General features: G+C 48.4%; 1 protein-coding gene across 6 annotated transcripts in view; it reads right to left on the bottom strand.

The window, feature by feature from the left end:
* SNX29 (sorting nexin 29) overlaps positions 1–27,270 on the bottom strand; it is a 565,105-nt gene that overhangs the window by 203,819 nt on the left and 334,016 nt on the right. For all 6 annotated transcript variants that reach the window (XR_011076885.1, XR_011076887.1, XM_068565494.1 and 3 more), the window contains one exon: positions 11,075–11,191. Coding sequence is in view for 4 of the 6 variants with exons in the window: in XM_068565494.1 (XP_068421595.1) it covers positions 11,075–11,191 (117 nt within the window). In the remaining 2 variants the exon portion in view is untranslated. The remainder of the gene's footprint in view (positions 1–11,074; positions 11,192–27,270) is intronic.

Below are 27,270 nucleotides of genomic sequence, written 5' to 3'. Positions count from 1 at the left end.
CAGCAATGTTGATCATCTCGTGACGTATAAATCCATGGTCCCTTGTTGGTGTAGGGAACTGGCATAGAATGTTTCGCTTCAGTCAAATTCATCAAGTATTTTCTTTCTTTTTTTTTTTTTTAATAAATTTATTTATTTAATTTATTTATTTTTGGCTGTGTTGGGTCTTCATTGTTGCACACGGGCGTTCTCTTGTTGCGGCGAGCGGGGGCTACTCTTCGTTGTGGTGCGCAGGCCTCTCACTGTGGTGGCTTCTCTTGTTGTGGAGCACGGGCTCTAGACGTGTGGGCTTCAGTAGCTGTGGCACGCAGGCTCAGTAGTTGTGGCTCGCGGGCTCTAGAGTGCAGGCTCAGTAGTTGTGGCACACAGGCTTAGTTGCTCCATGGCATGTGGGATCTTCCCAGACCAGGGCTCGAACCCGTGTCCACTGCACTGGCAAGTGGATTCTTAACCACTGAGCCACCAGGGAAGCCCCATCAGGTATTTTCTGAGCATCCATAGTCAGGATGCTATGGTGGGAAGTGAGAACTAATATTCATTCATTCATGCCACAAATATTTAATACTCTTCACCAGGTACTAGGGACACAGTCAAGTACACAACAGACAAAGGGAGACAGCAAATCAGCAGCTCTATGCCAAGCAGTGGTAAATACCATGAAGAAAAATAAAGCAGGGGGTGAAGGTGCTATTTTATTCAAGGTTATGATAAGCTGATATTTGGCCCTGACTTTGGATGATTTAGACGTATTATCTCATTTAATTCAAACCTCATACAACTCTCTCTTGTGGGCATCACCCCATTTAGGGATGCGGACATGAAGACTCAAAAAGTAAGACCTACCAGCTCCACGCTTACTAGTCCTAAGGACTTGGGGACATTATCTATCTTACTTGTGCCTTAGTTTCCTTATCTCTAAAATGGAATCAGTAATATCTACCTCATGGGCTTGCTACTACATGTAAAACACTTGGGGAAAGATTTGGTATATAAAAAGTGCTCAATAAATGTTACCTGTTGAAGGTAGGAGTGTAAATGTCACTCTCACTTTTAAGGACTTCATTATCTGATGGAGAAGCCAAAAGATACACCCATGAAACTAGTGGATGATAATATCCATGAACGCACCACACTGATTTACACCACCAGTCCCCCCCGCCTGATAGGCCCATCTTCCCGACCAAGTTCTACTCATCCTTCAAAACCCAAGTCAAACCTCTCCTCTCTGAAGCCTTCCAGGACAACCCCAGCAGTTAATTAACCCAACACTGTGCCACCATTACACCTGATTCTACATAATTCTCTTATTTGTTTGTTACTTCAGTCATTCAACAAATACGTATCAAGAGCCTGCCCTCTGCCAGACCCTCCTCATACTCCACTGCAATTAAGTGGTAACATCTCTCTGTGTGTCCTCCACTGGACAACAAACTTCTGTCCAGTGGCAGAAAAAAATCAACTGGGTATAAGTCAACAGAACAAATTCATTAATAAGTAAACAAAGGACAACATAAGAAAAGTAGACAAAATGGGTGGTTCAGAGGGGGAAAAGGATTACAGGAATTCAGAAGAAGTTAAAAATAGAAACAACTCAGTACTGACCAGGCCACTGAGGGCTTTAGAATGAGCTGGATTTTAAAGGGTGGGGAAGATCTGGAAGGGTGGGAAGAAAGGAGAAGGCAACACATACCCAAACTCTTAGAGTAAGGATCTCTGGGAGAGGACACTTGTATTTTATACTCTCTTCAGTTGTATAGTACTTAATTTCTTTCAAAAATAGATTCTTATATTATTTGTATAATAAAAAAAAATTTAAAGCATGTCTTCTGAAAGACAAAAGGCAGAGAAGCAAGGCAATGCAAGTAGAAGGGCACGAGCAAAGGTGAGGGGCAGGATTCCATGGCCCAAGAGCGAGAGGCGAGGACAAGGCCAGAGTCAGGTCCTGCTGCAGCATCTGCCAGATTCTTTCTAAAACAAGGCTAATACTATATATAAAATAGATAAACAACAAGGACCTACTACACAGCACAGGGAACTATACTCAATACCTTGTAATAACCTACAATGGAAAAGAAATCTGAAAAAGAATATATACAACTGAATCGCATTGCTGTACACCTGAAACTAACACAACACTGTAAATCAACTCTACTTCAATAGAAAAAAAAAAGGCCCAAAAAAGATCTGCATGTACGGAGGCACCAGGAGCCACAGCTGGCTGTGAGTCTCGCTGTAACAGGGGAAGCAGGTGATTCTCATTGGAGGCACATGCTCTCATGCTGGCAAAGGCCATGACACTCTGGGACAGAAAAAAAAAAAAAAAAAACCAAATCTGAGTGGACACAAGGTTTTTCTGACTTTATCAAAAGCCTTGTCAAAGTCAGATCTCAAACACCTGGTTGGCAACACCCATCACATCTCAAAACACGGCCACCCACTTCGGTGTGGATAAGGCGCAGAGGTTTTGTGTATCTGGGAGAACACAACTTGAACCCTGGTCAGCAAAATCCTTTTCCTCAGAAACAAGAGCAGCAGCTCTGCAGACCCAATGGGCAGGAAGGCTCAGGGACCCCACAGGCAATTCCAAGATGGTACCCATCCCTCAGGAAGAGGTCATTATCAAAAGAACAGGCAGCCAATGGTTTGGCTTGGTCTCCCAGAAAAGAAGACAACAACAGATCTAGGCACAATCGGCTCTGGATCCCACAAACCAGCTGACCAGGGAATCAACCTCCATGACACACACAGTAAAAACAGCATTTATTTCCGCTGGAAGATTACATAAATCCACTTCAAGGAGATTGGGAACGCTTCCAGAACAAACTGTAAGATCCCTCTGATGCCCAGGTGCCACTCTCCACTTTGGCAGCCCCAAGTTAATGATGGACCAGGAGCGAAAGAAGAAGAGATGGGCCGTTGGTTTTTTTTTTAATATTATTAAAAATAGGAAGAAATCTTTAAAACAAAAGTGTGAGTCACATGCAGTTGGTGGGGGAGGAGGACTAATCAGACGGGAACTCTGTTATTGTGGAGAAAGATATTCATTAAGAAATAAGCACATATAATATATTTAGAGGGTTTATACAAGTATAATCACGTGGTTATTACGTATCCTTGGAAATACAGTGTGTGTTAATTTAGCAGAAATGGAATCAATTAAATTAGGATTTAGATGGACATGTCTTAGTCAGTAGGACTGACAAGGCACAGTGGAGACAGGATGGAAGAGGCTGGAGAGCCTACATTTTGAGGATGACAAAAATGACATGCGTCAAGGACAGCACCACAGTCTGACAGCATGGGACAGAGGTCCAAGCCCAGGCCACATGGCTGCTTGAGCCTCAAGAACTGCTTTTCCAGGCTAACAACATAAGATTGAGACACCTACATGCCAATAAAATACACGGAGGTTAGGGGCCAAGCAACCCAAAGTCTTGAGGTTGAACCCGCAGGAGCGGTGAGGGTAGAGTCTGGGAGCAGCCTCCACAGAGGCAAAGAGTGAGATCAGGGCTACCATATTAAATACAGAAGAGCAGGCCTTGTTTGCACCTATAGTCGGGGTGGGTCATGAGCTCAGGATTTCAGTTCATCCAACTCCGAGTTCCTGGGTCAGATGAAAACAAAAGAAGAAAGAGCGAGCTCCTGTCAGGACGGACGGAGGGGTTAACAGAAGGGGAGCACAGGGCCTGGGAGCCCCAAGAGCTCCTTGACTGTCGCTGCCTGTGGGGGGGGCCGTGAGCAGCGAACTTAAGCCGAGTGATCACGTGGCCACGTGAGCAAGCAGGCAAAATCGGGGGCAAGAGTTGCTTTGTAAACCTGGCTTCTACCTCTTCTGAGTCAGCGGCAGGAAGGGTCTCTGAGTTACCTGTCTCCACGCCAAGTCACAATGCAGTCAAACCAGAGAGACGCAAGTCAGGCAAAACATATTCTGCTCTCTACCTTCTCAGGGGCGGAGCCCATGTCCTCCACAACCCTGCAGCATGCCCCACACTCTGTGTCAAAACAGCCTCACAAAACACGAGGGACGGACAGGCAGCAAATGCCTCCCTGAACCCACAGCTGAAGTCATTAGGAGCCCAATGTGCACATGTCTTGATGACTCTGTACCTTGCCAGTGCTTCCTACTTGCATCAGTAAGGGATCAGCCTTGTGGCAAAGCTTGCACGCGCTGCATCTGCCAATTGACACAAAACTCTGATCTCACTGGAAATGTAATTTCAAAGTTCCACACCCGTAAGCCTTGGGTAGCCAGGCTCTGTCTACCCAAATGCTAAACTGTAGCCCCTCAGGGCTCCCCAAAGGAACCCAACTACCCACAGCCATGAGTGAACCAGGCATAAACCAGGGGCAAGACCTGGGCACATGGGGGCAGACAGACCTGTGAGTCCAGCATTAATGCCAAGGGACGTGTGATCAGGCGGGCAATTTGCCCATCGACAGAAAAGGGTGACTGGGCTCAAAGAGGGGCTTTTATTCTCTGGCACTGAGCGCTTTAAAGTGGGTTCTGCAAGCATCTTTCCGGATGATTCTGTGACAAAAACTAATATTTCTGACTTAAGCCTCTATGTGAGACATATTTTTAGCAGCCTCTCTTAAATGGCACTTTTAAAAATAATCTCCTTCAAGACGGTAGACGATTAGAACACGGATGTCCAAGTGCCGAATTAAAAAGCCTCTTATAATTTGGAATGCGCTGTTTAGAGCTGCTGTGGGACCGCAGACAATTTGGTGCTTGATCATTAGACATTCGGCAAGTGCCACCCAGCTGAAAAATATATTTCTTTTAAGCTCTGGACTTAAATTGCATCAGCCCTCAAATGAGATCCCTCCCTCGGAAGGTTTTAAAGATACCAAGAAAGTCCCAGGAAGCATTTTATTTCAAAGTAGACCTTATTACAAAACTTGGGATGAGCTTTGTCCATCTGTCTCACCCCTGAGTTTTAAATTCCTCGTCTTTCTCTCCCACCAGCTCAGTCATTTCTATAACGGAGGGAAGGTGGCCCATGGAAACACCATGCAGCTTGCAGCGAGGATTAACGGGAAGTCTCTGGCATCCAGCAGCCTCCAGGACAGCACCTTTCTGGATGATCAGATACTGTGGTTAACAGTGTTTCCATAGATACTGCAGGTGCGTGGCCCGACTCAGACAGCAACTGCTCCCTGAGTGACTGTGTGCCAGCCTCTGAGAAGAGGAAAATGAACACAGCCCCTGTCACAGGGCGGCCATCTATCCACAGATTAAAAAAAGAAAATTCAACACAAAGTGGTAATACAGAGTGACAGATGCTGGGGCACAAAGTGCCACTGAAACAGATTAAGGGCCAGGCAGGAGCTCAGGAGGGGTGCAAGCAAGAAGGGAGAGTCTGCAAAGACTTTCGTGGAAGCTGATTCTACTGTAAGCCACTTCAGGGAACCCGAAACGGAAAGGATTTGCAGTTTTTCAAGGCAATTGCAACGAATAGCATCGTCATCATGCCACAGAGCAATGTAAACGTCTATGAAACTAGAGACAATGGGAAGGGAAGGGGGAGGGGAGAGACAGAGCTTGAGACAGTGGCAGAGACAGACTCAGAACCGGGGAGAGACAGACAGACAGAGGCAGAGAAACCAACACGCACACAGGAGGTGAAAGAGAGAGACAGGGAAAGACAGGCAGAGGCAGACCAAGAAAGAAAGGAGCAGAGAGTGAGAAACAAAGAGGAGCAGGGAGAGAGAGACACAAAGAGACAGAAGAAGAAACAAAGAGATTATAAAACAGAGACAGCAAAAGAGAGCACAGAGAATCCAAGAGAACCGCGCAGTCCGCTGTCTGGGAGCCAGTGTGGAGGAGGCCCAAAGTGCCTGGGGTTCAGATGACTGAGACCCCGGCCAGCTGGGGAGTCAGTGGGAGGCCAGTGGGACCCAAGACTGAACGCCTGGCCGGCCACTCAGCCCCGGTAGAGCAGGGGCAGGCCCAGTGCACCCCACGGCCAGGCAATGCCACCTCCTCCCCTCCGGGCCCTGTGAATCCCAGGCCAGGGCAGGTTCATGGGACAACCCCGCGCTGCCGGGATCTCCCTGCAGCTGGTGTGTGGGGTAACGAACATGACACATAACTCGGCCCTAACTTTCCTAAATGCATCCCTTGAAAAATATCTTAGAAAAGATGGTCCTTGGGGAAGTAATGCCTACAAATGCCGGAGCTCCCCTTCGTGGACAGCCATGAGGCAGCCTGGCAGAAAGTGTTACAGCAAAGAAGCCTACTGACCATCCTTTTTCAAGATGATTTATCACAGCACCCCCTCCTTTTTTATATGCACCACCTGCCTGCACCCTTTGAAACATTATTCTACTCTTACGAAACTCTGCCTTCTCCAGATTCCAAATTTCCAAAGAGCCCGTCTGATATCAAGATTAAATGATCAGTAGGTTAAGAAAAAAAAAAAAAAAACCCAACCAACTTTGATGTACAAAGCGAGATGGGGAGACAAGGAAGGGGGAGACGCAGTCAGGGAGTGGAATGTGCGAGAGCTTCACCAAAGAGGGATCTGAATCTTTCAAATCCCCAGGAGGGTTGTGCTTGGAGCACAACAGACACTAAATTTTGCTTGAAATGAAAAAGGAAAGAAAACAGAAGAGTAAACAGCATGGTGTTAAAGAATGAGATGGTCCTGGATCTGCAATCTGGCGCAACTGTGGAGCTGTGTGCCTCACGGTGAGTCCTGAGACCTCTCTGTGCCTCGGTTTGCTAAGCTGAAAAATGGACCTTATTAGGTTCATTATATACTATACAGGGTTGTTCTGAGGGGAAAGGATAAAAATGCACACCAACACCAAGCACATAGTACATGGCCCTCACCAAACAGACAAGGGAGGGGACAGGTGAGAGACTGGTGACAGGAGGACAAACCAACAGGGCTGGTGCTTTGAATCAGGGAAGCGATTCTACAGACCTCAAGCCACACCAGGCAGGGCGTCTTTTCTGCTTAAGCGGAGGTGACCCACTTAAACGGTACTTGGGACAAAGAAATAGAGACCCATAGAAGGGGCAGGGAAGAGAGGAATCCAACTTCAATTACATAAAGTGAGACCAAGTTTGCTTCCCCTGTGGGAACAAACTTGCACTTAACGAGTTGTTTTGCCTTCAGCTTTCCCTGTGCTGTGACCGTAATTGACCTCTACATCCCGCCATCTTACAAGGTTCTATTTCTCTGTCTCCATTTATTATTCAAAATAGGAGCTGTTCTCCCAGAGAACTTTCAGGGCTGTAATCAAATCGTGCTAAAAGGTAAAAAAAGAAAAAAAAAAAAAAAAACAAACTACAGCATTCATTCACATCTTATACCGGGGGCAGGGGTGGGGGGTGGAATAATGAGAAGAGAGTCCTAAAAATACTTACATTCAAAAAAAGAAAAGGAAAAAATTCAACCCTTAATCCTTAAAATAAGGATTTAACCCTTCTCCTTAAAATAAGTGACTTCTTAAAAGTCTATAATATCATGAAAAGACACCACTGAGAAGAAACTGTGTCCCTGCACCTATCTTTTAAAAAATTTATTATTTGGTGCATGGAGTCATCCTCTGCTCTATGAAAATGAAGTTCTCACTTAGCAAACATTTACGGAGCAGCTACGATGTTCCAGGCAGGGTGCTGGGCACTGGGGACTCAGAGATGAAAACGGGGCCTCTACCACGTGCCCGCCACCAAGCACCTTTACCGGCAGCATCTCGTGGAGCCGCCCAAGCGGCTAGTGCCACGTTACTCTCCACCTGATGGAAGAGGAAACCGGGGTTTCTGAATAGGGCAGACCCGGTCCTGACCGTGAGGTCCTCAAATACTCCGGCGGTCTGGGAGGAAGTCTAGTCCGGGGTCAGCAGAAAGTGGAAACGAAGGGGTAGGGCAGCCTCCCACAAGAGAGGCCTCTCGTGGGCTCCAGAACTGAAGCTGAGTTTGCGGCTGCCTCCCTCCTCTGCCCCGTCTGTCTGGCTCTGGGCAGATGACTGGAGCGGGCCTGAGGCAGTAACAACAAGGTCAAGATGTCCCCTTGGGGCCAATGCCCAAATGGCCAGCTCTTCCCAACAGCCTTCAGGACCGCTTTACTCCCTCCTCACTTCTGGCCATCACAACCTGCCCGCAGGAAAGGATCTGATGATGGTTCGAGCTGCCTCTGGGTAAAGGGATGTCACTGCCTTGAAGGGCAATCAGACCGGAAGCAAGAGGGAGCCTGGCAGGAGGAGAGAAGATGGGCTTTCATGTCAGAGGGACCCAGGGAAAATCTGGACTCCACCACTTACTACCTGTGACATTCCCTCATTCACTCAATAAGTCAACTTATATTTATTGAGCACCTACTATGTGAATCAATGGGATTCAAGGGAAGCAGAAAGAGACATGGAACTTGCCCTCAAGGAGGGGCACCTCACGGAGATACTGATTAGTGAGAGATAAATGTAAAATCACAGCAAGAGAAGAAGGGAGAGATACATATAAACATCACATTCAACACGGAAAATCTGACCTGGTCGGGTTTCCTGAGGAGATGATGGGTAGATACTGAGGGGTGAGTTACCTGGGCCCAGAGCCTTATTCCAGGCAGAGGGGACAGCAGGAACAAAGGCCCCACAGAGGGAGGAAGCAAGGGACCCGGAGCAGAAGAAAGCCGATGGGCTGGGGGCCCAGCACCGTGGTGGAATATAATGAGAAGTCCAGCGGGGCCTGAACCCTTCTGCATCTCAACTGCCATGTTTATTAAAGAGGATGCTAATCCCACTCGACTCACAGGCTTGTCTTCAAAATCAAACGAGAGAATGAACGTGAAGACCCATGTGTACCTGACACACTGTCGGAACTCTGACGGATGCTGGCGCTCAGGAAGGGTTTTCCTGCAACAGATGGGGGAGGATGGAAGAAGGTGCTAGTCCTCCCAGCGCCCCAAAAGCTTGCACGACGAGATCTCTGGGTCTACACCCAGCCGAGCGGAGCCCCATGAGCTGCCAGACAACCTTCCAGTCTAAATGTGGATTTCACAAGGATGTTATTGACAGCTCTGGTGTAAAAATAAAAATGGGAAGCAACTCAATATCCATCAGTGGGGGCCTGGTTAGATAAACCTTGGTATTATCAGTTCAAAGGAATACAATGCAGCTCTTTAGAAGAAGGATGCAGGTCTACACGCGAAGTACAATAAAATGATGTCTAAAGTACATAGATAGGTGGGAGGAAAGTAATATACAGAACAGGGGATAGAGCCGCTACTGGTTGTTAAACGTGTAGGTGTGTACGCGCGGCTTACTCAAGCGGTGCTCGTCTCTGGAAAGACAAACCCAGGACGGATCACTGTTATTGCCTCTGGGCAGGACAATAAAGGGCCCGGGATAGGAAGGAGATTTATTTTTCACTGAACATACCCTTTTATACTACTTGGCTGTTTAGCATGGGTGTAGCAAGGTTTGTCAAGAGTCCAAATTTTGACAATTTTCAATCGTTTAAAAAAAAAAAAATCCAGTCTTTCACAGCAGACAGATCCAGATCTGTCACTCCTCACCATGACTCAAAAAAACTATTAAAAAAATTATGAGACAAGAAGAAATCTGAACACCGAAATTCGTTGGTATAGACGAATTATTGATAATGGAGGCCTGACCATGATATTCTATTTGTTTTCTTCATTTTTATAGCTATACACTGAAATGTCTACAGATGAAACTGCCTGGTATTTGATTCAAACCAATATGGAAGGGAAAAGCAGGTACTGGTAACTTGAGATAAGATTGACCATGACTGACAATAGCTCATTTCAACAATGGTTACGTGAGAGTGCATCACACATCCGCCGACCTTCGGGTGTTTAACATTTGACATCATAAGAAAGTTTTAAAGCAAAGAAGAAGCTATTATAAATGTGCACAGAAGGACAAGATGCTCTCAGCAACATGATTTGCAGTAGCAAAATACTGGAAACAACCTAAATGTTTATGAACACAACCAGATTTAAAATATTGTAGTATTTCGTTCAATAGAGAATTAAAGAATCAAGAAAGTGAACAAACTAGGTCAGGAGTTCTCAACCAGGGGTGATTCTGTCCCCCAGGGGATATTTGACAATGTCTGGAGACACCTTTGGTTGCCATGACTGGGTGGGGTGCTACTGGCCTCTAGTGAGTAGGAATCAGGGATGCTGTTAAACATCCTACAATGCGCAGGACAGCCACCCCACAAAGAATTAAATGGCTCAAAGTGTCAAGAGTGCTGCAGTTTAAAGCCCTCTATTAGATCTATGTGGGATGGTCCTCAAACCATGATGCTAAATAAACATAAACACACACACACACGGGGCAAACAGATATGCACAAGTATACCATGTAGGTAAAAGTTACACAAAACCGAAACTATTTATTTCTATGGAAATTTATCCATGTAGTAACTATAAAAAACAGGGAGGAGGGCTTCCCTGGTGGCGCAGTGGTTGAGAATCTGCCTGCCAGTGCAGGGGACACGGGTTCGAGCCCCGGTCTGGGAAGATCCCACATGCCGCGGAGCGACTAGGCCCGTGAGCCACAATTACTGAGCCTGCGCGTCTGGAGTCTGTGCTCCGCAACAAGAGAGGCCGCGATAGTGAGAGGCCCGCGCACCGCGATGAAGAGTGACCCCTGCTTGCGGCAACTAGAGAAAGCCCTCGCACAGAAACGAAGACCCAACACAGCCAAAAATAAATAAATAAATAAATAAATAAAATAAAGGAATTCCTTTAAAAAAAAAAAAAAAACAGGGAGGAGAAGGCTATATGCCAATTTCAGAATATCGATTATGGGTAAAGGGCATGAAATGGTGCCAAGGGGACTTTGACAGATTCTGTAGCATTTTATTTACTTTACCCCCTCCCACCCAAAGGAAAGCAAATGTGCTAAAGGCTAATGCACGTAAAATCGAGATGGTAGCTACCTGGATGCTCCCTCTTTTAGTCTCTGTACTTTTCCATACCCTTGACATTGAACAAACATAACAGCACGGTTGTGAGCAGCAGAGGCTGGGTGGACCGACAGACGGTGTGGGCAGAATGGCAAGGCCAGGGCCTTGCCGGGTGGGAGCACTTACCGGCCCCCGAAGGTCGATGAGCTCCTGCCTCATCTGGGACACGAGGGCTTCCTTGGCCACCAGGGCCCGGTGCAGGCGCTCATTGAACTCGATCAGCTCCCCGTGCATCTCTGCCACCTGCAACGCACAAGCACCACGTAGTGAGGCTCGGAGGGCAGACCCTCCCCACGACTCGCCCCGCCCTCTCCGAGCCCATCACTTGTCAGCAAGGCATCAGGAGGTTGTCGGGCTGGAAACAGTAACACTGCTTATACTTACGGATTAGCTACGCAATCCACTCAGAAGTTGAATACGTTTTTGACTTGGTTGATTTTATCATTATGGACTCAACGGTCCCCAGTTTATGGTCACAATATGACTGTATCAGGTCATGTTTGGACCTTAGGCTTTTATTCTTAATAAATGAATAATTTTCTGGCAAAGGCTTTCTTTCTCATCCGAGTTGTGCCTGTCAAGAATTTCCCCGCTAATGGTACAAGGAGAATGACCGACCATCTCTGTTCATCAGGGCCTTGGTTCTGAAAACCAAGAAACCAGAACCGGAGCCTTGCTGAGGATGGTGACAGGGAGGGTGACAGACACACCTGCAGCAGCACAGCTGCCCTATGGTCACTGCTCATTCTATGCCAGGAAGATATCACTGCTCCTACGTCACAGAAAGAGGAACAATGTCAGAGGTGTTTAAGGAGCTGGGTCACAGTCACACAGCTAATAAAGGGCTGACTCCGCAGCCCTGGCTCTTGGCCACTGGGCCACACTCCGCAATCCCGCCACTCCACTGTCTAGCCCATTCAGGCCTGCCAAGAGCCTGCGAATTTACCCACGTTTCAATACTCTTGGCTGATCCCAAATACATAAAAATGGAGGTTGCGATAAGACAGCCCATGACTGATGGACAGAATCAATAACAGATCTTTCAAGCTGTAACTTACGAACAGAACAAAGATATCCCATATGGTCAAAACATACAGTAATTTCTCTGATTACAAGAGTGATCTTACTGGGGCTTAAAATCAAATTCAAGTGTAATTTATTTAAATGTTTCAGAGAAATGTGAGAATGTAATCTTGCCGTGCTCATCAGGAACCCTAAAGGAAGAATCTGGCGAGCATCTTACAGAGAAGCCCCCCAGAATGCAGAGGTCAAGCAGACCCCACCTAGCCCCTGTCCCTCTGCCCTTCTCAAAAGATCATCCCTCCTATACCCCAGACTTCAGCCAGGTACTTACTACCTTCTATATAACACATAAATAATATCAGACCATTTATAATAAGTATTCTATGTGAAATATAAAACATACTGTCAGAATAAAGAAAGGATGTAAGGAGAAGCTTTGTGGGAAAAAAAAGAGTAACCTGACTCTTGATGCTTCAGGTGGAATAAAGGGAAGCCTTCCTTTTTATTTTTATTTTTTGGATATGTTATATAAAGGGTAAAAGGCATAGAAGGAAATACATGAAGATATTAACATTAGTCAAGGGCTATTTTTGTTTCCATTCTTTCTACTTTTCTTTATTTTTTAGTTTCCTAATAATTTATCAGAGAGAATAACCACTTAGCCTCTTTAAAAGAATTAAAATTTTTCACCTGAAAGTAAGGGGAGCCAGGTGTAATCAACATGAAATTTATCAGGTTCCCAACCATAATTCTGATGCATCCATTAATTTGCTCTGCGAATCTCCACTCAAATGTCATCCCCTCTCTGTCCCTCAGATGCTCACCTTTTTCAAACCAGTGTGAAATGCAAAGTGAAAATGGCATAAAAGACATTGCAATAGCCATGCAATTAACAAATGGAGAATAAGTCACTGAGTCTTTTAACCAACGTTTTTTTGTCATACGGACCTAAAGTTAATATTCCCCAGTTGCCTTATTCCTTTTGTATAAAAAAAGCTTAAGATGATCTTTTGGCCTTTCACAAACAAATACAACATCACTAATAATGCCTGTTCGACTCCTCTGCACAGAAATCACATAAACCCTCCATGAGCTTCCTCAGGGCTGAGAATCCATTTACCACACAGTAAGCAGGAAACATACACAACTGCCAATATCACTGCTAAATACCAGCTAATATGCCCCCACAAAATGCAAGCTTTAAATAAGTGCCACTGTCATTTCTAAAAGCAAAGCAGGGTTTTGCTTTGTTTTTGTTTTGTTTTGTTTTGTTTGGCAGTGGAAACCAGAGTGTTAAAACAATTTTCCGTAAGTGCATAAAACACTGAAACATCCCAGTTTCAAGTGGTGTTTATCATGAGCCGTCAAAACCCTGGTTCTCTTTTGCAGCCAGAGAGTAACTTGACCACATCAGACAAAGCTTTCATTTCACTAGGGAATGGGGGGGGGAAATCCTATGGAACTGAGGAGACACAATTTGATGAAATAATTTCCTGCAGTCATTAAAATGGCAATGCTCATTGTTACTAGGCAAAGCTCTGAAACCCTGAATTTCTCCATTACATACATATCCCTACAAACAGTTACTGATATAAACAGCTTTCATCTTACATAAACCATACTGAGCTTACTATTCCTCAAATAACTCTTTCCAAACTCTAGCATAACTAGAAATGAATTCAAGACTCAGAGAGAGCCTCAGAAGAGAAATGTGAGATCACAAATGGTTCCCATTATCATCAAAATAAAAGGCACAACCACTGCCTATCGGAATTTCTATGAGGCTCTGAGGGCATTTACAGGTTTCACCTGACCTTCCTTCGTTATTCTCAATAGCTGCAGGGAATAGGATAGAGAGAGAGACGGGGGCCCTCCAATGCTTTCTCCACCAAGCAGCAAGAGTGATCTTCCCAAAGCAACAGCTGATGTTGTCACCTGCTGTTTAAAACCTTCAATGCTTCTCACTGCCCTAAGGATAAAAATCCACCCTCCTTCCAGATCCGGCGCCGGCCTCTCTCCCTAACACCATCTCCTGCCCCTTTCCTCCCAACAACTCTCCCTAATGCCACTCAGCCCCGCGGGTCTTCTACGTTCCATAAACATGCTGAGCTCTAGGAGGTCACCCTGTGGACAAAGAGGAGAAAGACACAACCAGCAGAGGAAACAGCAGGTGCAAAGGCCCAGAGGTTGGCAGGGAGGTAGCTGAGAGAGGCAGTTAAGGGCTCAGACTCTGGTGCAAGACTGGTCTTGGCTGGATCACTTAACAGTGTGCTCCTGTACGAGTCACTTAACCTCTGTGAGCCTGAGGCCCGTCACCTACAAAACGGGGATTAAAAACCACACTCACCAGGACATGGCAGCAACCTAAGTGGCCATCGACAGATGAATGGATAAAGAAGATGTGGCACGTATACACAATGGAATATTACTCAGCCAAAAAAGGGAACAAAATTGAGTTATTTGCAGTGAGATGGCCGGACCTAGAGTCTGTCATACAGAGTGAAGTAAGTCAGAAAGAGAAAAACAAATACCATATGCTAACACATATATATGGAATCTAAAAAAAAAAAAAAAAAAAAAAAAAATGGTTCTGATGAACCTAGGGGCAGGACAGGAATAAAGACACAGACGTAGAGAATGGACTTGAGGACATGGGGTGGGAGGGGGAAGCTGGGATGAAGTGAGACTAGCATCGACATATATATACTACCATATGTAAAATAGATAGCTGGTGGGAAGCAGCTGCATAGCACAGGGAGATCAGCTCGGTGTTTTGTGACCACCTAGAAGGGTGGGATAGGGAGGGTGGGAGGGAGACGCAAGAGGGAGGGGATATGGGGATATATGTATATGTATAGCTGATTCACTTTGTTATACAGCAGAAACTAACACAACATTGTAAACAATTATACTCCAGTGAAGATGTTAAAAACAAAACAAAACAAAACAAAAAAACAAAAAAAAACATGCTCACTGCACGGGGCCGCCGTGTGGATGAAATGAGCTGCCGCCCTTAGCAGGCTTGGCACCATGTCTGCACGTGGCAAATGCTCAGGGAATGAAAGCTCGTTTTACATGGTGGGTGATCACGTGAAAGGGACATGAAAGAGGAGGAGGAGGAGAGGCAGGTCTCTGGAAGCCACATGGAAAAGGGCCACATGTTCCATAACAAGTGGCTCAGACGGCTGTGGAGAGAGCCTCACCGTCTCCAAAGCAGGAATGTCACCAAGAGAATTGTTAACCGCCTGCCAGGCACTGTTCTCGGTGCTGGGGTGCAGGAAAGTCATGGGGTTCACACCCTAGAGGTCAGACAAACTGGACTAGAGCCCAGAGAGAGAGGAGGACTTGGAAGGCGGGGTATCGGGAAAGGCCTCGCCCAGAGACAACACTCAGGAGTCCCGTCTCCAGTCGGCCTTGACACATGCCAGGCAGCCTGCTATGGCCGATCCATGCCCTAAATCACAGCCAGGCACTCACTGTGTGCTGGCACCATCAACGCTCAGGGCCACTTTAGAAGTCTGTCGTGTTTCTTACTACTCTCAGCAGTTGTATTTCCTTGAAAACTAATCTGAAGGCGGTTAAGGAGGAGGTGCCATTTGACAACACTAATGATGGTGACAAAGTCAGAGGCAAATGCCAGGTGGAGTTACACTGACCACAGCTGATGCAGCTTCCAACAGAGCCCAACATGGGCCAAAGCACTGGGAACTGAGCCCCGATTCTCTGAAAGGCCCAAGGGAACACGTGGATGGCAGCAGGTACGGTTCCCAAGTTATGTCTGGAAGGTGCACAACTCATGAGCTAATAAGGTGTGAATGCTTATCAGTCAACATTTGGGTTTTGTCGTTTAGGCTGGAGAGAAGACGGCAGAAAGATTTAAGCAGTTTAAGTCACTAGGCTGTTTGGCAACATCTGTCAAACTTTTGAAATCACTCACCTGTGGCTTAGCAAACCCCTGCTGTGGAGTAGCCTGTGCCTCTACTTGCACATGTGCTCAAGCATAAGTTTAGCTCCAAATGGCTGGAACCCACCTAAATGCCCAACCACAGGGAACTGGTGAAATCTATCAGGTTCCACTGCTCTCTCCCACTGCCTGCCACTTGGCAGACATCACTAGTCAATCACGGCTACCTTCCTCAAGAAGATACCCAGGCAGCCCTAACCAACTGATCAGTGTGTTGGCCTACGTGATGACACCTATTTAGTATCCCTGGCATAAAGGGTCATCATTGACGGGGAAAGGCGTCATCAAGGTGACATTTGAGTTGGGGTTTGTAAGATGATGCCTTTGGAGCTTCAGGAGACTGAGCAATCCCTTCCAGCTGAGGCATCACAGAAGATGATCTCCAAAAATAATGTGTCTGTGAAAAAGCTTTTAAGTCTGTGAAAATCCCAGGAATTATCATAATTACCTGCCAAATCATGAAACGATTATAAATTAAAAAAAAAAAAAGCCTCTGGCACTTCCTTTTATATCAGAATGTTCTATCTAATCACATTCATGTAAATCTTGCTTCACTCCTCCTTTGGCTATCGTACCAAATTAGACACTTCCTGATTAATTAGACCAAGACACCCCCAAATTTTAACAGCAACTGAGACTCTTTTGGTCACATACTCAAACTCTCTGAGAATGTTCACTTGATGCCTCAGAATCTACCTCAGTTTTATAAAACACACAAACTGTTTGTGGGTCCCAGTGACACTGGCCGTGGGGAGGGATCTAGAACCTCCCTCTGCGGTGAAGACACTACGCCCACCTGGGTAAAGACAAAGCCCTAGCCAGTGCCCACTTGCCTTAACATACTTTTGAACACCAACTATTATATCCATCAGCTCATGTGACCCTCGCCACCCTCCTGTCAGGTGGGCAGGGCCTCCTACGGATGGGGCCTCGAGGCTCAGAGAGGTCAGGCTGTGAGTCGAAGGCATCAGAGTCAGAGCCACTGTCTGTGTTCCCTGCCCTCCACCCTGGGGCACAGGAGAAAGCTGAGCCCTTCAGGGGTTAAGGAGATGAGTCAGTCCCGCAGAGCAGAGGGAAGCAGCACAGTGTGGACCAGTGGCTCCCAGAGCAAGCTGATCATGAGTTGCTCGGAGGGCTTCTGAGAAATGCAGATTTCTGGGCTTCACTCCCAGAAATGCCGATGCAATGTGGGGGAGTCCAGAGCAATACTTTTTAAAGACCCCAGTGACTGTGATGATCGATCAGACTTGGGAACAACTGTCAAAGACAAAGGGGAAGGATTTCACACACTCAGGTGTGAATTGCAGTGGGGCCACTCCCTAGTTTTAGAAACCTAGGTTTTTCAGTTCATCATTTGTAAAATCGGGATGTCACGGAAGCTCCTCCACTTGTCAGCTTTCAACTTCCAGATTCTCAAGGAGGTGAACAAAGGCACAACCAGAGAAAAACCACATCAAGCCTGCCGGCCAACACCAGATGGCAGCAACCACCACGCGCAGCGCTGTTACTCCTGCGATGGCAGAGTTCAGTCTGCAACCGAGGGGGCCGTGAACTGGGGCAGGGATGTGAGCTGTCTGCTACCCACCTGAGGCAAGCACAGAAATTCACAATAAGCGTTTCGAAACATCTGAAGCAATTTCATATTAGTATGAAATCCAGGAATTCCGGAATTTTTCTAGTTGGTTTTTTTTTTTTTTTGTATTTTACAAAAGTACCCGTTTGCAATGAATTGGAAATACTTAAAAACAAACAAAACCAAAACCAAAAAACCCAAAATACCTGGCTCTTCAGCACAGATAGTTTGAGAAGCACCTATCGACAACACAGATGCTATACTTGAAACAACGTTTTGCATTAATATTTATTAGAAACAATGACTAATAATGATGAAAAAAGCCAAAATACGACCATTTTTGGATAAAATTTGTGAAGAGAACTGAAAAGAAAAATAAGAACCAATGTTATCAACATCTGTTGGTCTTTTAGATGTATATACCTTGTTTCCTTGTACAGAGTCAATTTAGGGCTTGAAGACTAAGAAAATCAGGAACGTTAACTGAAACAACACATGTCCAGACCTAGCTGAGGTCACAGATGTCTTCAAAAAAAATTACAGCTGCCATCGCTCTCTTTGAGACTGATGGTGGGCCTTTCCCGCAGCTGCCTGATCGTGCCCATCCCCCAGAGGAGGAAGGAGAGGCTCAGGAACTGAGCAGCAAACCAAAACAGAGGCACAAAGAAGGTAAACACCTTGCCCAAGGCCACACAGGAAGCAAGCAGCAGAACTGGTTTTCAAATTTCTGAGTCCATGTTTTGGACTTTCTACCCTGCTTCTCTGCGTATACCATGACCAGGATGCTGAGCTGGCATCTCAAGATACCAGAGGACCTGGAGGAGGTGATAAACCTGGGATCAAGTACAGAGAGCATTACCCAGGTAAGGGGCACCATCACGCACAAGCACGCGCACACACGCGCACACTCCGGGAAAAGGCACCGTCTCTGGCTGCTCCCGAGGCCCGGTCTGGCTTATCACAGACCAGTCTGCAACCAGCCCCCTCGGGGGGACCCTGGCAGTAAGGGAAGGAGCGCCCAGAGTAAACAAGAACCTTAGCAAAGGCAGGAGCTACTGTGAAACTCAGGGTCCAAGGAGAAACCCAGAAACTTGGCCAGCAGCCAAGATGGGCCTTCTTCAAAGTGGTCATTGCTTCATGTGAAGGGACTGTGCAAACCAGTGTGTAAATGAAAATTCCAACATGAAGACATTCCAGGGGACTGTCAGGAATGCTTGGAGATGTTTGGCATCAACGAGCCCTCTAAGCAGGGCCTCGAATCAGGTGCAGAAAAACGAGGGGCGTGAAGGTCAAACCCAGGTCCTGTCTATTCACTGCCGTGTGACCTCGAGTAAATTACTTCACACCTCTGACTCTTGGTATCTTCTTTGTAAAATGAGGGTATCGTTCCCTATTGTCCAGATTTGTCATGAGGAGCAAAGCGATGACAGAGTTTGGGGAGCGCCCGGTGCCTGCCACAGTGAGTGATCCTTTATTTATCGTAACGGAGCGCCTCCTCGGGTCCGGCGGTGTTCCAGGTGCTTTACAGGAGCAGGCACCACCGCCTGGGAGGTCGAGCTTTATGCCCATTTTACAGATGAGGAAAGCAAGCCTCAGCAAGGTAAAGCGATTGCCCAAAACCAGTCTGCTAGAGGGGGCCGGTGTGATGCGGGGCTCGGGGTCCTGCATCTCCCGAGTCTCCTGTTCCTTGTGCCTTCCAGACCACCTTGCGCTCTGATTCTGCTGTGTGGGGCTGACCCCGGCAAGGCGTGCAGGCTCACCCTGACGAGGCAGAGCTCTGGGATCTCGGGACTGATCCTCCTGGATCACTGTCAAGCTGCCCAGTGACAGGTTCACCGGGAGCCCAGGGAGCAGCTCCATCCTCAAGTCCACCGAGATAGCCCCATGGGGGCTCCATCCGCAGCGCCACTGAGATAAGTAGAAGCCTGCAAGGAGGCCGAGGGATAAGTTCCCGTGGAAGAGAGACTTCCTTCACCTCCTCTGTAACGAGCCTTTCTGTGCTCAGAACGCCGGGCTTGAGAGAAGGGATGCTTAAAAACATTTGGCTGGTATTATGGTTTAATGGGGGAGAAGGAAACACCCAGAACTCATTAATTACGGGAAGCCTCTGAGAAACAGATGTTATGTAACTGTTAAAGCCCAGCCACAGAGCTGCTGGGTCCCTGTCCCCGACGTTTGCCCTCATTTCTCCCGACACCCGACCATTCAGAGAATACACCGGGCAAGCTGTTGAGAAAGGTCACACACGGCAGCAGCTGCTACCCACCCAGATAACACCTTTCCTTTCCTGCTTTCCACTAATGGCCCTTAAAGAGCAAAGGCAGAATATACGGAAATGGCAATAATAAAAGAGCAGCCAACACCTTCCTGGTGGTTGTTTGAGACAAATGAGCAAGGACAGGGGAAAAAAAGCAAAAACAACCCTGAGCCCCAGCCCTCTGCTGAAAGACACGTTCCTATCAGAAGAATAACACAAGAGGCATCATGCATCTGTGGAGGTTTTTTTAAACAGGTTCCATCAACTGTCACCCATCCTGGGACTTCCCTGGCGGTCCAGCGGTTAAGGCTCCGTGCTTCCACTGCGGGGGCCACGGGTTTGATCCCTGGTCAGGGAACTAAGATCCTGCATGCCTCGCAGCACGGCCGAAAAAAAGAACCTGTCACCCATCCCGGTGGCATTACCAGAGGGGTCGCACAGCCTGGTGTTTAAGGCACAAACTCCAGAGCCCAGCGACCTGGGATTCCCCCACTTCTAGCTGTGACTTCGGGCAAGAAGCTTTCACCAACCTGGCTGGGTCTCAGTTTCTCATTCATAAAATGAGGTTAACAGTGTAGATTTCACAGGGTTTTTGTGAGATCTGAGCAAGGTGATATATACGCAAGAGGTGCTCAGCTAGGAGCCCACAGGCACCGAGTGCTCCGTAACTGTTGGCCATTATTATGCCATTAAACCGGCACCAAGAAAAACATCCCGTGTCACTGGTCCCACAGAATCTACAGCCTTAACCACCTTCAGATCTGTCCCCACTCTTCCATCTCTGTCACCCAAGCCTTGGTTGAGAAGCCTCCCATCTCCCACCTGGACAAACACAGCAGTCTCCAGCTGCCATCCCGCTGCCCTCTTGTCCTCCGCCCCACCCCCAAGCTGGCGCTCAAATGGCCTCCCTATGACCCAAACCCGATCACATCCCTTCTCTGCTTAAGACATTTCACTGATGTTGACGAAGAAATGACAAGAGGTCTGCAATTTGCTTCAAAAGAATATGGAGGTGAAGGCAGTGGAGGGTTAGGCATGGAGTAGGACTGGCCTTGGCAGCTGGAGCCGGATGAGACCGTGTGATGGGTACAGGGGGTGCGTTACACTATTCTGCCTACATTAAATTTCTCCAGAATCCAAAGTTTAAAAATATCTTTCAATGGCTTTCCACGAATTTCCCTGGCATGGCATACAAGCGATGGGAGGAGGGGCAAGGTGGGGAAGGGAGGGAAGAGGTGGGAAGGGGAGAGAAAGAAATATTTCAAGGGAAAACCCGACACTGATCATATGAGATTTCATCCTGCCCCTACACTTCCCTCTGTGCACATCTCCTAGAATCCTATCCACCCTTCAAAGATGAATTCATATCTCAGTTTACCTTACTCCCCAGATCCTTTGACACGTTTATCCATGTTCTCCATAAATAATTCCTCAAGAGTGTAAGAGCAGTTATTGTTTTCTGAGCACTTACTACATGTCAAGCACTTTCAGGGCCACAGAAAAAGGCTCTTTTGTAAGAAAAGGTGTGTCTCTGAGCGGCCACAGCCCTGCAGGGGCTCAGCGCGTGGCGCACGGGCTGGACACAGCTCCCACTGGTCCTGAGAACCACATGCCCTCGTGCAGTGTACAACCTGCACAACGACACACAGAGGCCTTAGACACTTTGCTAGGTGCCCTGCTTCTCCCATCTTACAGGGGAGGAAACTGAGGCCCAAAGCGGCTAGAACATTCGCCCATGGTCACACAGAGATGAGGGCACTGGGTGACGCCAGACCCATGCTCCGTTTCTTACACACGGCACCCACAGGAGGAGGTGTGGCCCTACGTGGCCAGCCTCCATGCACCCCAGCACAGAGTGCTGCCTCCCAGGCCTGTCATGAAACGCAAGACCTCACCCGACTCCACATGTCTTCCAAGGGATGGCGGCCAAAGCCACTGACAACACCTGACACTTCTGGGGCTTATTTCTGCTGGATCAGTGAAGGGTGGGGGGCAACAGAGGAGAAGACGGTGAAGGCCCCTTTCTGTTAACACAGCAGATAATGTCATTTAGCTGCCATCGCACAGTGGTTGTAATTATAACCCATTACAAGTACAAAACACTGTGCTCGGCCAGGCTATGAAAACGGGTCAAGAATTACTTTAAAAGGCTTTGCTAGGTGTCCCTGGTGGCGCAGTGGTTAGGAATCCGCCTGCCAATGCAGGGAACACGGGTTCAAGCCCTGGTCCAGGAAGATCCCACATGCCACGGAGCAACTAAGCCCATGTGCCGCAACTACTGAGCCTGCGCTCTAGAGCTGCAAGCCACAACTACTGAGCCCGCATGCCACAACTACTGAAGCCCACACGCCTAGAGCCCATGCTCCGCAACAAGAGAAGCCACCGCAATGAGAAGCCCATGCACCGCAACGAGAAGCCCGTGTACCGCAACGAAGAGTAGCCCTGGCTCGCCGCAACTAGAGAAAGCCCGCATGCAGCAACGAAGACCCAATGCAGCAATCAATCAATTTTTTTTTTTTTTTAAGTCTTTAAAAAAGGCTTTGCTGCCCTCTCCTTTCAAAAGCACTGCTGTTACAGGCTTGCTCACAGAGGACAGCTATCGATTCCCAGGGATCCTGGGCTTGGAAGGCAGCTCGGTGCTGGCCTCGTCTGTCTCCCCAGCACAGAAAGCTTTCTCCAGCCTGCTGGTGGCGGGGTGGGGAGGAGGAAGGAGGTGGGGAGACGGAAGGGGTGGAAAGAGGAAGGGGAGAGGCCATCATCATCAAGAGCAAACATCTGCCAAGCGCACACCTGGGCCGGCCCCAGTTCCCAGCAGCGTCCCTCTGTGAGCTCATGCACAGACAACCTTTTGAGGCCCAGCCATGGCATTGTCTCTTCTTTAAAAATTCATCTTCAGTATCCGAAAATTCTCAGAGATTCATTCATTCAACAAATTTCTATTTGCATCTACCAAGCCCTGTACATCTATGAAGTACTACAGACATAGTAGCAAATGAGAGAAAAATCCCTGCCTTGGTGGTTTCTCCATTCTAGTAGCGACACCGCCCCACCCCGACGAGGAGACGGAGGTGCACGGAGGTTCAGTCCTCGTCAAGACTAACGAGCTGAGGCCTTGGGCTCTGAACTTGGAGCCCACGCTCACCACCACCACGAGGGACCACCTCTTGGCTCTGGGGTGGTTCATTTATAAAGTTCCTCCTGTCTGCAGCCATTTCTGGAATGACTTCGTTCGCCTATGCAGTCATTCGCTGGTGTGCCAGGCGCTGTCCTGGGTTCCCACTGGGAGCTCACCCTCACCAATAGTGGAGTTGGCGGATATGCCACCTTCTCTCCAGGTTCTGGGCATCAGTGGTGACTCGGGGAGCTCCCTGCCCCCGAGGGATTCAGACACTGACAGTCCCCATACAGCACAGCCAGTGTCCCAGCCAGAACACAGTGGGGTCCCGGGGGCCAGGGGAGGGGTCCAGAAGACTGTACACAAGGGGAGGCTTGCGGGGCAGGAGGAGGTTAGCCAGCAGGAGGCAGGAGAACCAGGACACACCCAGGCCCAGCCGCGTCCGAGCCGCAGCACTCCTGTGCCCCCCAGGCTCCTGTGCTATACGGTGGGGACCCATCGTGCTGAGCGGGCAGGGCTGGTGGGAGACCCAGATGGGACAAGAGCTGACCTCAGAGCCCCAGGCTGGCACACGGGAGGGGCTCACCCTGGGACAGCTTCTTCTCATTCTTGAGAACTGGATGCCAGACCTAGGAAGTTACATAAGATCACAGATCTACCACTCGCTCCCCAATTCAGAGGTTTCTCCAGAAAATATTTCACCCTGAAGTGCTGTTTTTAAGTTGATTGTGCAGGGTGCTGGAAAGCAACGGATTTCATATAAAGATGTAAATCCTGAAGTTATGTGGCTCTTTGTCACAGTCTAATGTCTTCCAGGAATCAGGGGAGACCGGTGCATTTTTAATCATATTCCTTCGGAAGGAATACATAGAGCCCTCCTGGATATTTTGAACACGGCTCGATAAATTATGCCCACGTTTCAAAAGAAAGACAGTAAATGAAAAACATTAAATTTTATGAGCACTGAAAAATGTTTCTCTCCCTGGATGGTCTCTTTCTCATACCAAACAGCACTGGCTTAAAGCTGAGAGGAGCCCCCTTCAGGTAACGACCACCTTGCTTCTCCAGGGTGGACACAGTCATGCTGGGCAGTGAACTGTGGACACAGACAGCTGGACAGAAGGACACTGCTGCTCAAGTGCACGTGTGCAGTGTGGGCGGGTGCTGGAGGCTGAACTTGGAGCGCCTCCATACGGTGAAGGACGTGGACTGCCCTCCAACACCTTCCTCGTCAAAGAAACAAAGGTCTTGCCTTCAGCAAACTAAACAGGCGATGCCTGCCTGGCCTAAAAAATTGATTGGCCTCCCACTTTCATAATGACTCAGCCCCCAAAACACCGATGAGACATTCAGGTAGAAATCTATTTATGCCAAGAAAGAAAATGCCTCATACACCCAATTCCACAACACGCTGAATACTCTCCACCTGCAGAGGCCTCAGAGGCTCCTCTGGAAGCTGCTGCAGAGAGAACACGAGTTTGGCTCAAGGATGCAGCACATCAGGTTGAAGCAGCCGAGGAAGGGCCCTGGAGGTGTCACGCCATGGTGACTCAGCCCCGGAAACTTCCACTTTGCACCAGTTTCGTGGCAAGATCTGCCTGCTTCCTTGGTGCTTGTATTCCTAGAACCTGCGCTGGATTGTCCCAGACCTGGGATGAGTGGCAGCTGCCGGGTCAGGACTGCCAGTTCACAGGTTCTTCCAGGAGGCTGTCGCCCTTGCACTGAGGGGCAGACCACCCTCACTGCACAGCAGGACGATCCTTCTCATCTCCACTAAGCACCTGGATGAATGGGTTGGGAGATGGTCACAAGCTTTCTTCTTCAAAGCGAGATCTTTAAAAACCTCCTTAGATGACCTCAGCCAGTCCCACGGTTTTGGATAGCACCTGCACCCTGATGACCGCTAAATACACATCTCCCACTGGGACCCCCAGACTCATACATTCAACTGCTCATTCAGCAGCCCCACTTGGAATATTTGTTTAATTTACCATTTTATCTTTTTATCTTTTATGTTTTCGGCCGTGCGGCTTGCGGAATCTTAGTTCCTCGACCAGGGATGGAACCTGTGCCCCCTGCCGTTGAAGCGCAGAGTCCTAACCACTGGACCGCCAGGGAATTCCCTTCACTTGCATATGTAATCGGCATCCCATACTTCAAAGGAAATGGCCTGAAAAGCCAACTCTTGATTTCCCCCCTCAAGCCTCCTCCCACTTGACAATTCCCAGCTTCCTTCCGTCTGCTCAGGCCAGAAACTTTGGAGCCACCCCGGACTCTTCTTTCTCTCATAGCCCACACGCAGTCCACAGCAAGTTCTGATGGTTTTCCTTTCAAAGCAGATCTAGAATCCAGCCACCTCTCACCACTTCCTCTGTCAGCACACCGGGCCCAGCCACCAGGCCATCTCACCTGGACCCCGGCAAGAGCCCCCTGGCTACCACCATCTGCTTTCAACAGACTGGCCACTGTCGCTCTGCTCAAAAACTCACCAGTGGGGACTTCCCTGGTGGTCCAGTGGTAAAGAATCTGCCTTCCCATGCAGGGGACGTGGGTTTGATCCCTGGTCTGGGAACTAAGAGCCCACATGCCGCGGGGCAACTAAGCCCACGTGTCACAACTACTGAGCTTGCGGGCCACAACCAGAGAGCCTACGTGCCGCAAACTACAGAGCCCACGTGCCACAACTACAGAGCCTGCGTGCCACAACCAGAGAGGGAAAAAACCCACACGCCACAACTAGAGAGAAGCTGTCACGCTACAACGAAAGATCCTGAATGCCTCAACGAGGATCCCGCATGCCACAACGAAGACACAACGAAGACCCAACACAGCCAAAAAAAAAAAAAGAAACTCACCAGTGGCTCCCCGTGTCACCACTCAGGTCAAAGCCAAGTCCATACAACAGCCTGGGAGGCCCGGTCCATCCAGCCCGTACATCTCTGACCTCGGCTCCTACGGCCCCTCCCTTCTTCACCAGCCTCATGTCTGTTTCTGAAACACCAGGGCCTTTGCAGAGGACTTCCCTCTCCCAGGTAACTAACCACCAGGCACACTCCCTCCTCCACCTTTGGGCCTTTACTCCAAGACCACCTGGCCAGCATGGCTTTCCAGGTCCACCCGTATAAACTAGTCCTCCCAGCCCCATCACTCCCTGCGCTTGTTCTCATTTTGACGTGGCCCTCACTCCCATCTGACTACTGTTTCTTCAAACTCACTTGCTCCTCACAAGGGAGAAGCGAAGGAGGGCAGCGATCTCTGGGCATGTGTGTACTGCTGTCCCCCAGGGCCTGGAACAGTCCTGACACACAGTAAGCGTGCAATAAATGTGTGTAGCATATGGGCAGAGAGGAACAGAAATTACCCATGAGTGGTTTTTAAATGTTAAAAAACATTCAACCATGTTAGAACTCCAGGGCTTATATCCACAGTGGATGACCTCTGTCTGCGATGAAATTAGTGCTATAGAATGAACATTTGTGTCCCCCGACCACAATTCATGTGTCAGCGTCTAACCCCCAATGTGACGGTGTGAGGAGATGAGACCTCTGGGAGGTGATTAGGTCATGAGGGTGGAGCCCTCATGAATGGGGTTAGCGCCAGTCGTAGCCCATTCGGGCTGCTATAACAAAATGCCACAGACTGGGTAGATGATGAAAAACAGACATTTATTTCTTATAGTTCTGGAGGCTGAAGTCCAAGATTGGGGTGCCAGCTTTGCGGGGTGAAGGTCCTCTTCTAGGGTGCAGACGGCCGACTCCTCACTGTGCCCTCATGTGGTAGAAGGAGCAAGGCTGCTCTCTCCAGGCCTCTTCTATAAGCTCACTCCTGAGGGCTCTGTCCTCATGACCTCAGCACCTCCCATGAGCCCCACGTCCTAGTACCATCACCTTGGGCGTTAGGTTTTCATCGTATGGATTGGGGCAGGGGGACCACGAACATTCAGACCACAGCAGTGCCCTTTAAGAAGAGACAAGAAAGCTTGATCTCCACCACGTGAGGACACAAGAAGATGCTCATCTGCAAACCAGGAAGCTGACCCTTTCCCAAGAACTGGACCTGCTGGTGCCCTGGTCTCGGACTTCCAGCCCCCAAACTGTGAGAAATAAACGCCTGTTGTTTGTAAGGCACCCAGTCTGTGGCATTTTGTTACTGCACCCTGAACGGACTAAGACGCCTCACTCAGGGGCTCTCCTCTGCTTGAGGAAAGAAGAGGAAGGTGATGGGGGAGGATCCAGCAAGGTGGGGACCACAAGCCTCAGGCCAGGGTCAAGGCCTGGTGGCGCTTCCCTGCAGGTGAGCAGGGCCTGTCTTGTTGACCAGGCTGCCACAGGCCCAGCCCATGTGCTGGGACTCCCAGGTCCTGCTTGCACAACCTTGTCAGCCCAGCTCA

This window comes from Eschrichtius robustus, chromosome 16, assembly GCF_028021215.1.
Source record: "Eschrichtius robustus isolate mEscRob2 chromosome 16, mEscRob2.pri, whole genome shotgun sequence".
Classification (NCBI taxonomy): Eukaryota; Metazoa; Chordata; class Mammalia; order Artiodactyla; family Eschrichtiidae; genus Eschrichtius; species Eschrichtius robustus.
This window is presented reverse-complemented; position numbering and strand designations above follow the sequence as displayed.